The sequence below is a fragment of the Lycium barbarum genome, chromosome 11 (genome assembly GCF_019175385.1).
Source record: "Lycium barbarum isolate Lr01 chromosome 11, ASM1917538v2, whole genome shotgun sequence".
NCBI lineage: Eukaryota > Viridiplantae > Streptophyta > Magnoliopsida > Solanales > Solanaceae > Lycium > Lycium barbarum.
The window spans coordinates 30,885,591-30,898,296 of record NC_083347.1 but is presented as its reverse complement, the minus strand read 5'-3'; the positions used below and the strand labels follow the sequence as shown (position 1 = coordinate 30,898,296).

The 12,706-nt window shown below is 34.1% G+C and overlaps 1 protein-coding gene across 1 annotated transcript; it reads right to left on the bottom strand.

Annotated features, from left to right (window-relative positions):
* Nucleotides 1-841: 841 nt before the first annotated feature.
* LOC132619674 (uncharacterized) lies at nt 842-3,391 on the bottom strand. The gene is made up of 2 exons (XM_060334507.1): nt 3,153-3,391; nt 842-2,042 (listed from the first exon to the last, which is right to left on the bottom strand). The coding sequence occupies exons 1-2, from the start codon at nt 3,389-3,391 to the stop codon at nt 842-844; spliced, it is 1,440 nt and encodes a 479-aa protein (XP_060190490.1).
* Between the last annotated feature and the right edge of the window lie 9,315 nt (nt 3,392-12,706).

Below are 12,706 nucleotides of genomic sequence, written 5' to 3'. Positions count from 1 at the left end.
TTCCCAATTGAGCACCAATTTCGTTTCTTCACATCTTTTTAATACTTGGGCTAGATTCCCCAAGCAATCATCAAAGGAGTCCCTAACCACGGAAAAGTCATCCATCAAGATTTCAATGGACTCCTCAACCATGTCGGATTAGAAAGACATCATGCAACGTTGGAAAGTTGCGGGAGCATTGCATAACCCAAAGGGCATTCTCTTGAAAGCAAAAGTCCAGTAGGGACAAATGAATATGGTTTTCTCCTGATCTTCCGGGGTAATAGTGATTTGGTTGTACCTCGAGTAGCCATCCATGAAGTAATATAAATCTCTTCCCACAAGCCTATCAAGCATTTGATCCATGAAAGGCATTGGGAAATGATCTCTCTTTGTCCGCCGATTCAACTTTCTATAGTCCTTGCACACTCTCCAACCGGTAACCGTACAAATTGGAATAAATTCTTTTTTTTTTCATTGGGCACAACGGTGATCCCAACCTTTTTGGGTACACATTGAACCAGACTAACCCATAGGTTATCCGCTATTCGGTACACAACACCAGCATCTAACCACTTGATGATTTCTGCTTTAACCACTTTTTGCATAGGAGGATTCAACCTCATTTGGTGCTTAACACTCGGTTCACAATCTTCATCAAGTTGGATATAGGTGCACATTTCGGGAGGGATTCCGTGAATATCCGTAATACACCACCCAATTGCCTTTTTGTACTTTCTCAAGATGCAAATTTCGGGAGGGATTCCGTGAATATCCGCAATACACCACCCAATTGCCTTTTTGTACTTTCTCAAGATCACCATTAGTCGCTCCTGTTGTTCATCCGTCAATCAGATGGAGATTATCTCGAGCAAAGTGTTGTTTGGTCCAAGGAATTCATATTCAAATGTAAAGGTAGAGGTTTGATTCCCAAGGTGGGAGGCTCAATGATAGAGGGTTTTGTGGAAGGCTTCTTAATGTTTTCTAAATCAAGATCAAGCTTTTTGGGATTGTATTTGTATGTACCCAACCCCATCAATGCATTAACCGTTTCCTCAAATTCTTCTTCATTTTCCCTCTCATAGTTCATTATAACCGCCGCCAAAATTCTCACATGTTCATGCTCAACGGTTGTCTCCATAGCTTCATCAATTGTATCAATAACGGACATGACACTCATGTCCGCCGGTTGTTTCATCGATTTGCAAATATGGAAAGTGATCTCTTCATCATTCATTCTAAATTTTAAATCACGCCTCTCCACATCTGCAAGAGCACGCCCCGTAGCTAAGAAAGGTCTTCCCAAGATTATGGGCACTTCGAAATCAACTTCACAATCTAAAATCACAAAGTCGGCCGAAAAAATAAATCGGTCAACTCTCACAAGCACATTATAAAGAATGCCTACCAGTTTCTTTATGGTTCTATCCGCCATTATCAGCCTCATAGTTGTGGGTCGGGGAATGCTCAAACCCAATTTGTTAAAGATAGCAAGGGGGATCAAGTTGATGCTTGCTCCAAGATCACATAAAGCCTTTGCAAATTTGTACCTCCCAATTGTGCAAGGAATGGTGAAAGCTCCCGGGTCTTCTTTCTTTTGAACCAAAGCTTTTGTCACAATACAGATACAATGATGTGTAACCCCCATTATTTCAAAACTAGAATGTCTCCTCTTGGTTACAAGATCTTTCATGAATTTCGCATACCCGGGCATTTGTTCAAGTGCCTCCACCAATGCGATATTGATTGAAAGTTGTTTCAATTTCTCTATGAACTTGAGAAATTTGCCACCATCTGCTTTCTTAGCCAATCTTTGAGGAAATGGAGGAGGAGGTTTAGGAATAGGCTTCAAAGCTTTGGGAACCTCATCTACCACTTTCTTGTCGTCCGGCACATTATCACTTTCGGGGACATGTTCAATAACAATGGGCTCCTCGATAGTCACCCGCTTCTTTTTCATCTCTACTTCTTCTTCATTGACCCTTGTCTTTTCAAAAAATTTTGCTTCATCAACCAACCCCTTTTTCCTTACCAACTCTTCTTGCCCGATTGTTTTCCCACTCCTAATAGTGATTGCATTGCATTTGTGTTCATCATTTACCGGATTTACAACCGTGTCACTAGGGAGTATGCCATTTTACCTTTGATTGAGTTGAGCCGAGATTTGGCTAAGTTGTGACTCAATTTGTTTAATGGAAGTGGAATGAGAGCTCACCACTTTCCTCATTTCTTTGCAAAAGGAATCGGTTGACTCCATCTTTTTCAAAACTCTTGATAGCATATCCTCTATTTTGGAACTAGAGGGGTTACTAATGGATGGTTGGCTTGAAATAATTTGATTCCCCTTAGGTGGGACATAAGGATTTGAGCTCTGGTGGTTATTGTAACCACATTGATTGGTGTTGTAACCACTTTGATTGTTGTTGTAACCATGTTGGTTGTTGTCCAGCCAATGAGAATTCCCATGCTCTTTGTTCCAACCTTGATTTCCTTGACCTTGCCGCCAAGATCCTTGATTAGGATCTTGGTAGTTAGGTTGGGAACCCCCCGTTTGAATGTTTATAAAGTTGGCCTCCTTCTCATATACTTGGAAGCATTGCTCATCTAAAGGATCCCCTTCACAAGATCCTACAGCATTAACCCGCTTAGAGCCTCCACCCAACACATGTTTTGTGAGAAGATCCATTTGAGTAACCAACTTTGCCATGCTCTCATCTCTCTCTTCTTCCTTCTTGATTGCCTCCCAAGACAATACTATTTTGGAAGGACCTCTTTAAACTACTTCTGACTCCCAAGTGTGCCAAGCTTCATTAGTCTCGGTCAATTTATCTAGGAGAGCACTCATCACCGCATAAGAATTTTTCATCACGGACCCACCCGCAATATTATTGGCCACCAATTTGTTGAACGAATCAAGTGACCTATAGAATGTTTAAAGGGAAACCTATGCTTTGGACAACTCTTAACTTTCTTTTTGAAACCAGTCCAAGCCTCGTGTAGAGCCTCAACCGGAAGTTGTTGATTTCGTCACGGAGTTGTAACATTTGGGAAGGAGGGAAGAACTTTTGAGGAACACTTGAGTCAATTTTGCCCAAGTAGTAATAGACCCGGCCGGAAGATCATCCAACCATGCGGTGGTCTCATCCGTGAGAGAGAACGGGAAGAGCCTCAACCTGACCGTCTTGGCGGAGACATTTGGATGCACATTAGTAGTGCACCCCCCAAGAAAGTTCTTAATGTGCCTATTCGGGTCATCTGTTGGTAGACCCCCGAATAAGCCCTTAGTGTTGAGCAGGTGCAACTTAGCATTATTCACATGGAAACTTGCGTTTCCTTGAATTGGAGGTGGGTAAATAGCGGCTGCATTCCCCGTCTCCCCCATCATTTCATCATCAGAGTGTTTATCCCCCATTGCACCTGATTCAACACAACAACAACAAACGAAAATAAGAAGAGAAATAAAGACTAAAAGTAGAGTTTTACACTAATTGATAAATTTCTAGACCGTATTCCCCGACAACGACTCCAAAATTTGATACGCTCAAATTACACCTTTAAAATCAGGAGTAAGCGATTGCCGTCAAATATAAAACCCAACAAGGTAGAGTCAAATCCCACAGAGAATACAATGAAGAAATATACTTGTTAAGTATAATGCTCGACTATTAGTCTATATTTCTCGGGAAAGAAAGGGGTATAATAATGATTGGTTTGAAGATTTTTAACTAATTTTATCTCTTACTGTTGTTAAAAAGATAATCTATTGGTACAAGGGCTAAGGTTGTGGTTCCAAAGGAAAGTAATGTGAATGGGTATCAATCCAACTCCTTTATGTGGCTAGACGTATTTAAATATGGGCTACGTAGATTTATCCAAAGTCTCTTAACCAAATCGATAAATATCATTACTACGCTTTCTCAAGCCTTAGAATGTCAAAAATGTGAACCCCCATTTCATTGCAAGTGGTCTTCCTATCTCTAGCTCAAGCTATTATATGGGATTTGAAGCCCCAAATCCTTACTATTTACTCTTTTCCTAACTTTTACTTTCTTTCTCAAGCAAAGGAAAAGTAACTAGGCACAAATAATGTTTTACACCATTAAGAGTCATTAAAGCATGAAGAGTAAATAGAAAAATATTTTAACATAAAAATGGAGTTTGAATGCAAAACCCAATCACATAACTAACACATCTGGTCTTACAAGCTTAGCTAATAGGATTAGCTACTCATTTCCATTAAATAAAAGACAAAGATAAAGAAGGTAATCATAATGCTTACAATGGTTTAATGTAGAAGATGACAAAAAGAGTGTAAGATTCTTCACTACCAAGTGCTAATGGATGACAAAAAGTAAAAATCGAGAATATTTAATGTCTTGCACAAAGCATTAGGTAAAAGTATTTATAGGGAAGGTCAAAAGTAACCAAAACGACTTAAATGAGCAATGGCGGAAAATAGAATGTGGTCGCATATTGAGTACACGACCGCATTTTCCTCGCATCTTCTGCGTTCTGATGTTCTTCCTCGCTCGAGAATGCAGCCGCATCTTGAATATGCGATGCCGCATTTGCTTCGCAAGTTTTCCTCTTCTCTCGAGTTCACTGGTTGCCAAAAGGTGAGAGTATGCGACCGCATAATGAGAATGTGGTGCCGCATAATGATCACATCTTAATGGTTTTGGCACCTTCAATAATCTGAGTTTACGGTGGAACTTGCGACCGCATATCATAGATGCGGTGTCGCATTCCCTATGCATTTGATGCTCTTTTTGCTCTTTTTCTTCCATTTTGTTCACCTTAGGCCCTCGGACTTATACAACCTGAAAATGCACGAAAACACTATAAAAGCACGAACAAATACTTGAAAAGACTACTCAAAAGTATAAGTAGTGGATGTAAAAAGTCCTAAAATCCATGACTTATCAAGACTATGTGAAATGTTGGAATCCAATATTCAATTAGTTGGTTACAGGGTGGGGCTCCTCTCCATTTTCACTCTCTCTATTTTCCCCAAATTCATACTTAGATGAAAGACACATATCATAGTTAAGAATTAAAGGTTAGAATTTAATTGTCCAAAGCAAAATCTTAATCATGGTTAGAATAATAATAATTTCCTTTATTTGCTCTAAAAATATAGCAATCTCACAATTCTAGCTAAAACATTATCTGATTCATAAATATACTTAATTTTTTTTACTTTTTCTTCTTTATTACGATTTCCTTTTTTGTTTTATTTTTATTTTTGTACAAGTACTAAACTACAATTTCTATATTCTTTTCCCTAATTCATCTTTACATTCCTATCAAATATAAGAGAAATAGGCATCATTAGTTTAGTGGGAAGTGGGAACAGTAAGACCACATTTAAATCAACATTTAATATTTTAATTTTAAATTAAAAAATCAACAATGGTTGTGGTGTAGTGACTGGTACTAGTCCATTCTTAACTAAGATCTCGAGTTCGAGCCCCCTTGGGTACAGAGCCGTCATTGTTAGGGAGTACTTTGCCACCCAATGTGGGACTACGCGGTACGAATCCGGATTAGTCGGGCCCCAATGTGGATACCGGATGGGAAACCAAAAAAAAAATTCAAAAGAATCTGTATGATGTTAGTTTTCTTTATTTTTTATATAACTCATAGTTACAGAGAACTGCCACGTCTTAAGCATCCTGCGAAAAAAGTGTAATAATAAAAGAGTTATTACACAATTTGACAAATCGATATTCATGATGTGTAATTAAGAAAAAAAAAAAGGAACTCGTAAGAAAGAAGGAAAAGTGCGAATAGATTAAATATATATATTTGTGAATGAGATAATATTTTAGATAGAATTGTGGGATTGCCTAAAAAATTTTAGAGTAAATAAAGGAAATAATTATTATTCTAATCATGATTAAGATTTTGCTTTGGACAATTAAATCCTAACCTTTAATTCTTAACTGACATGTGTCTCTCATCTAAATATGAACTTGGGAAAAGTGGAAGAGTGAAATGGAGAGGAGCCCCATCTTTGGTTGCACAATTTTTCTGGTAAGCTTTAACTGATTTCAATCATTATATTATTTAGCAATAATTAGGGATGATATGGTAAAATTTTTATTCTATTTTTGGCTCCTTAATAGGTGTGTCAAGTCAATACATAACACGTAAAATTGGACGGAGAGAGTAACATAAAAAAAAAAAAAAACTCGGAACACTCTAAGTTAGACAAAAAAATCCAACATAAAAATTTAATTACATTTTTGTACTTTAATGAAGAACATCTATTTGATTTTTGAAAGGCTAAAAAGGTCCATATACTTTACATAGCCATATTAGCACTCCTTCTGACCCAATTTTTGTGACATATCTTTTTTTTTAGTTTTTCCAAAAAGTGTTTTCATAATTGAAAATGATTTAACTATAAAATTCCTCTTTTACTCTTAAAGGAATGATTTATAGTCACACAAATGTGTAAGATTATTCTAGACCATAAATTTAAAAAGTATTCCTTTCTTTCTTAAATTTTATGCCAAATCAAATGGTGACACATAAATTAAAACAAGGAAATAATTCAATTTTGACATTTGAAGTTCTCTACTTTAAAATAGTATTACTATATGTAATAAGGGGGAATTCAAAGTTTTTGTAATCCTCCCAACACTCTTTGATCCTTTAAGGCTTCTCCACGTGGCTGGTCTTTTCCCTGCATCATTTCCACTTGGGCCTTGTCATTACTATATGTTAGGTATTTTTACATTTTTGTACTTTGAGGTTTCCTTGTCTTATTTGGTGTTTGTTTGGTAAACAAATTTTTTATTTAACTGTTGGACAAAGTCATTCATCGGGTAAGACTTTCAAACTTTCTTTGTGCACGTGAATTGGTTCCTTTAAAAAAAACAGAGAATTGGTTCTTTATTGCCTCAATGTTTTAATGAATTTTATGTAAACTATAAGCAATTTTACTGTACAATTAGTAAGAGAGAAACTCACTTTTGAATGAGAAGAATTGCAATTTGTAATACTTTTCGTGTAGTTTTCAAGTATGTAAGTTTTAATTTAAAAATATTGATCTAATCTAATTCAATTTGGTTTTGAAGATTAGTTAAATTGATTCGAAAAGTGAAATATGATACGTATTTTATGCCAGAGAAAAAACAATTAGATAGTTTTATTTTTTTAATTATAATTTAATGGCATGCATTAAGAATTGATCGAATTTTGTTTACTAATAATGTCGCAATGTGCATATGATCACAAACACATGTAATCAACAAAGATTTCACTTGGGTAAGTTCTATTTAAAAAAAAAACAAATAACTTATAACATTGTTAAATACTTTTACAATGTATCCAAAATGTAAATCTTAATCTTCCATTTCAATCAAACAAAGGGTTCAATAGTACGAAAGTTAACTAATCTAATATTACGTGCGCACTCCTCATTACTATATGTTAGGTATTTTTACATTTTTGTACTTTGAGGTTTCCTTGTCTTATTTGGTGTTTGCTTGGTAAACTAATTTTTGATTTAACTGTTCGACAAAGTAATTCATCGGGTAAGACTTTTCAAACTTTCTTTGTGCACATGAATTGGTTCCTTTAAAAAAAAAAAAAAAAAAAACAGAGAATTGGTTCTTTATTACCTCAATGTTTTAATGAATTTTATGTAAACTATAAGCAACTTTACTCGACAATTAGTAAGAGAGAAACCCACTTTTGAATGAGAAGAATTGCAATTTGTAGTACTTTTCGTATAGTTTTCAATTATGTAAGTTTTAATTTAAAAATATTGATCTAATCTAATTCAATTTGACTTCGAAGATTAGTCTTATTGACTCGAGAAGTGAAACATGATACGTATTTTATGCCAGAGAAAACGTAATTAGATAATTTTATTTTTTATTTATAATTTAATGGCATACTTTAAGAATTGATCGAATTTTGTTTACTAATAATGTCGCAATGTACATATGATCACAAACGCATGTAATCAACAAAGATTTCACTTGGGTAAATTCGATTTGTTTTTTAAAAAATAACTTATAACATTGTTAAATACTTTTAAAATGTATCAAAAATGTAAATTTAGTTCTTCCATTTCAATCAAACAAAGAGTTTCATAGTACAAAAGTTAACTAATCTAATATTACATGCGCACTCATTTAGCATAAATTTACCTAATAAATGACTATTGAAACGTGATTATAAGGTGTTATTTTCATACATATTTTGAAAATGTTTGAAAAATTATGGTTATAAAAATAATACAATTTAACTCTTCAAATGGCAATAATACTAAAAACTGAAAAAAGAAAGTGAAAATTTCACATTTTTTAATATTGAAATATTTTGCTAAATGGGACAATGAATGTTTTACATAATTTAGGGGAAAATGGTTTAATTTTCTTTTGGAAGGAAAAAAAATTATTTGCATGAACTTTTCAAAAAATAATTTTGTTGTTTAATTTGAAGAAACACTAATTTGCAGTACCAGAACTTATAATTATCTAACTTAAAATTCTATATTTATTATCAGTTACTTCATTGAGTTCATCATATTTTAATAATTACAACAACAACTACATGCCCAGTGAAATTCCGCCAGTGGGGTCTGGGGATGATAGAGTGTACTCAGACCTTACCCCTACCTTGGGAGGTAAGAAGGCTGTTTCTGAAAGATCCTCGGCTCAAGAAAAAGCATGACAAAAGGGATCAGATAAGAATTGACGAAAGTAAAGAAGCAATGACAAGATACGATAGCTAAGCATTATGAAGAAAAAGTAACAGTAACTACAAACTAATACAATAAACAAAGTATAAGAGACAATAGATAATCGAGATACAAAGACAACAGATAATCAATAATAATTGTGGCCTTAAATATGTTTGATGTTGGCTTGGGCCCGAACTTAACACGGGCCGAATGCCACTAGTAGATAGATATAGGTATGAATAAAAGTTTAGATTCTTTTTGGTCTAATCATTTGGCAATTTTCTTTTTATTTTCTTATATATAAGAGAGTAAAGCTCACACACTAGATTTATAGTTTGTAGTTGTCAAAATTGTATTTAATTGGCACCATTTTATGCAATATGAGATATTTAATACTAGTAATGGTCAAAATGCCCTTAACGTATTGACTTAAATTTTCTCTTATTCCACCTATTGGATCCCAATTGTCCTTAACATTATTTTTGAGTTAAAAGCATCTCTCTTTTAAAAGAGAAATAAAAATTAAATTTAAAATGAATTTCAAAAGAGGAAGACTAAAATATCGGAAAAGGGTCAAAATTACTCTTTAACTATGCTAATTAATCTAACTAGACAAGAATTAAGGTTTAGATTCGGCCGTTAGAAAACAAGGGTATACAAGTGCAATTTTTAGATAGACAAATTCATTTTCTATATATATTAAGGGGTCGTTTGGTACGCGGTATTAGTTGGGATATCCCAATACTAACTGTGAGATTAATTTTATATCATGTTTGGTAGAAGGTATAAATTTATATCTTGTACCAAACAAAATATAAAGTGCATCCCAAACTTAAAGATGAAATATCTCATCTTATCCCATTAATCCTGAGATTATTTTATTCAATCTCCTAAATGATATAAATTAGTCCCAAGCGATGGGATACATTAATCTCAGAATTTTAATCCTGAGATCATTTTGTCTACGTACCAAACAACCCCTAAAAGATAAGGGCAAAAGTGTTCTATTTATGGTTGAAGGGTAATTTTGGCAATAAACTCATTTTTGTTCAAAATATCAAGCATAGCTCCTTCTTTGTCGTTTCCATAGTTATTTGGCCCACTATGGGCGAACTCCATTTTGGAACTGTACGAGGGTAGTGGCAGTCACATCTGTTCCTTTCAACTTCAATTTACATACTCCGGGGTCTCAATTTATACATTTATTCGCTGAGTCAAACAATTTTTTTTATTTAATTTTAAATATAGATTGTTCGAGTATTTTATTATAAGATTTATATATTTGAAAAATTACATAAAAAGTACTTTAAATCTACATAATTAATAAATTCACAATATATGAAAAGAGTCGAAAAAAATTATAGTAAAAAAAAAATATATTTAAATCTCTAAATAGATAAACCCTAGTATAAATTCGGACGGAGTATTAAACAAGTGGTGTCCTATCAATGGGTCTGTAAAATGCATCATTTTAAGACCAAGTAATTTTCAGCAACTATTTAACTTTAAATTTGGAGACAGAGGAATTATTAAGTCCTCTGTTCACTGGAGGAAGATGGCACAAGAAGAAGAAGAAGAAGAGGATGGCCTTCCATACACATTGGAAGAAGCACTCACATCTGTTGGAATTGGTAAATTTCACTATATCGCAATGTGTTATGCAGGCCTTGGTTTTATTGCAGATGCAGCTGAGACTATGATTTTGTCATTTATAGGACCTGTTCTAAGGTCCCAATGGGAACTTTCTCCTACTCAAGAAAGCCTTATGACTACTGTCGTTTTCGTTGGCATGCTTATCGGAGCTATTTTTTGAGGCTTCATCTCAGACACTTACGGAAGAAGGCAAGAATTTATTCAAAACAAACAAAGAGCCAGTTTGGATGGGCTTATGTCTATAAGTTGTTTACAGCTTATAAGCTAAAAAAAAAATAAGTTGGGATAGTCTAACTTATTTTTTTTTGACTTATAAGCTGTTTTCAGCTTATAAGCTGCTTTAGATAAGCTAAGTCAAATGAACCCAATTATTTTTTTGAGCTTATTTTAAGCACAAAATGACTTTAAGCTAGCCAGCCAAACACTAAAAAAAGCTGAAAACAACTTATAAGTCAATCCAAACGGGCTCAAAATGAATCTTGTTTTTTGTTCCTTTTTTAATCTAATTTCATTGTTTGTTCACCAGGAAGGGTCTTCTAAGTGTGGCAATAGTGACTGCATTATCTGCAGCACTCAGTGCCTTTTCTCCAAATTATAATTTGTTGCTTGCTGTGCGTATGATGATTGGATTTGGAGTAGGTGGTAGACCTGTATATGGATCTTGGTTTTTTGAATTTGTGCCTTCACAAAACAGGGGTATGTGGACGATTATATGTACAGGTTTTTGGACAATTGGAACAATACTTGAGGCTTTAGTGGCACTGGTACATCCTTTTCTTGTGATTTCTTTTTGATTATTTGGCCTGGATTGCTTGAGCTAATATTTTACATTTGTTTTAGGTATTCAAAAGTATATATATATATATATATATACAGAAGATATATCCTATACATATAATGTAATATTTCGCCGAGAGTGTTCGGGTGAACACCCTCCCCACCCTCTAAATCAGCCCCTGATCGTCCTCATATTAGCTCCACATAAGAACAGACTTTAATGGCGCAAATGGTTTTTTTGCATAACTCTTGGATGACTGGAGAAATCTTTCTCAGTTGGTATATAGGTGTGTTGGAATTTATTTAAATATAAAATTCCAAGATTTACTTTTGTATTGGGATTGAACTTAACGTAACTTCTTCTTATTTTTTTCTTCTTTTTTTCTCAGAAATTTTTTTGTTCTTCTACAAAAATCATGCACTTTGAAAATCAGAAAAGTTCTTGCTTTCTTAAGATGGATTTTTTGACTGTTTGTTCAGTGTAAATTTTCAAAAGGCTTGCCATATCCACTAAAATTATTTGCATACAATTCTATAGCAATCTGGCATAGGAGAGGGAGCAAATATCATTTTTAGGAAAGCGTTTCAAACGTGTTTCAAACCTTCAATTCTGTGTTTGTTCTTCATATTGCCAAACCTTTATATTTGCGTTCTTCTTCATATACTTTTGCGTTCTTGGATTATATATTTTCCAACAAATCTAAAAACGATATTTAATTACAAAGAAGATACTTTACCGCGATTGAGAAAATTCACCAGCAAAGCCAGTCGAAGTTGGATCTCAATCAGAGGAATAATTTTGTTACTTTCTGATATTATGCCGTGGGAAGAAGATATGTGAAGATCTCTTCATCTTATATAAAATGTGAATTCGAGACATTCACTTTTGATAGCGCATAGATTCAGCGGCGAATTTAGGTAGGAAAAATGGGTCACACGAACAGATGGTCATCCGATTAAACTCGATATATTATGTATATAATTCTTAAAATATATCTACTATTAAATGAAGTAACATATGATCAAACAGATTGAGTGGAACACTGATTAAGTGCTGAATTTAATCCCTTAAGGTTGCAGGATCGAACTCAACTTAATGCACTTTTACATCTTTTTATTTTAAAAAAATAATTTTAGCAGCAATGGTGAACCCACGATGCCATATTCCAAAGTGTTGAAAAAAGTTATTGATGAGAATAAAATAGAATATGAGAGAATAAATAAACGTACTAGGGAAAAAGAAAGAGAAAAGGTAATATTGTAGTGATCCAGAAAGTTGTGAATTTGGGAAATTTATGGTGTATGATGACGTCTTCTACTAATGAGAAACATACCATTAGTGGAGTTGACGAAGGGCGTCAATGGCCTTGAACAGGTGGTTTTCCGGGAGGTTCGCTACATTTCGGCGGAGGCATCGACTTGATTTAGTACGGCTGGATCAGAAAAAAATGTGACGAAAATCGGGTTCTATTCTCGTTAACTCGCCTTAATATTTTTTTATGAATTTTGTTAGTGTCAAGTTTTTATGATGACAATTCTATTTGTGTAGGCATAGTAATTAAATTGCACAAGGAAGCAAAGGACATCAACAAAGTT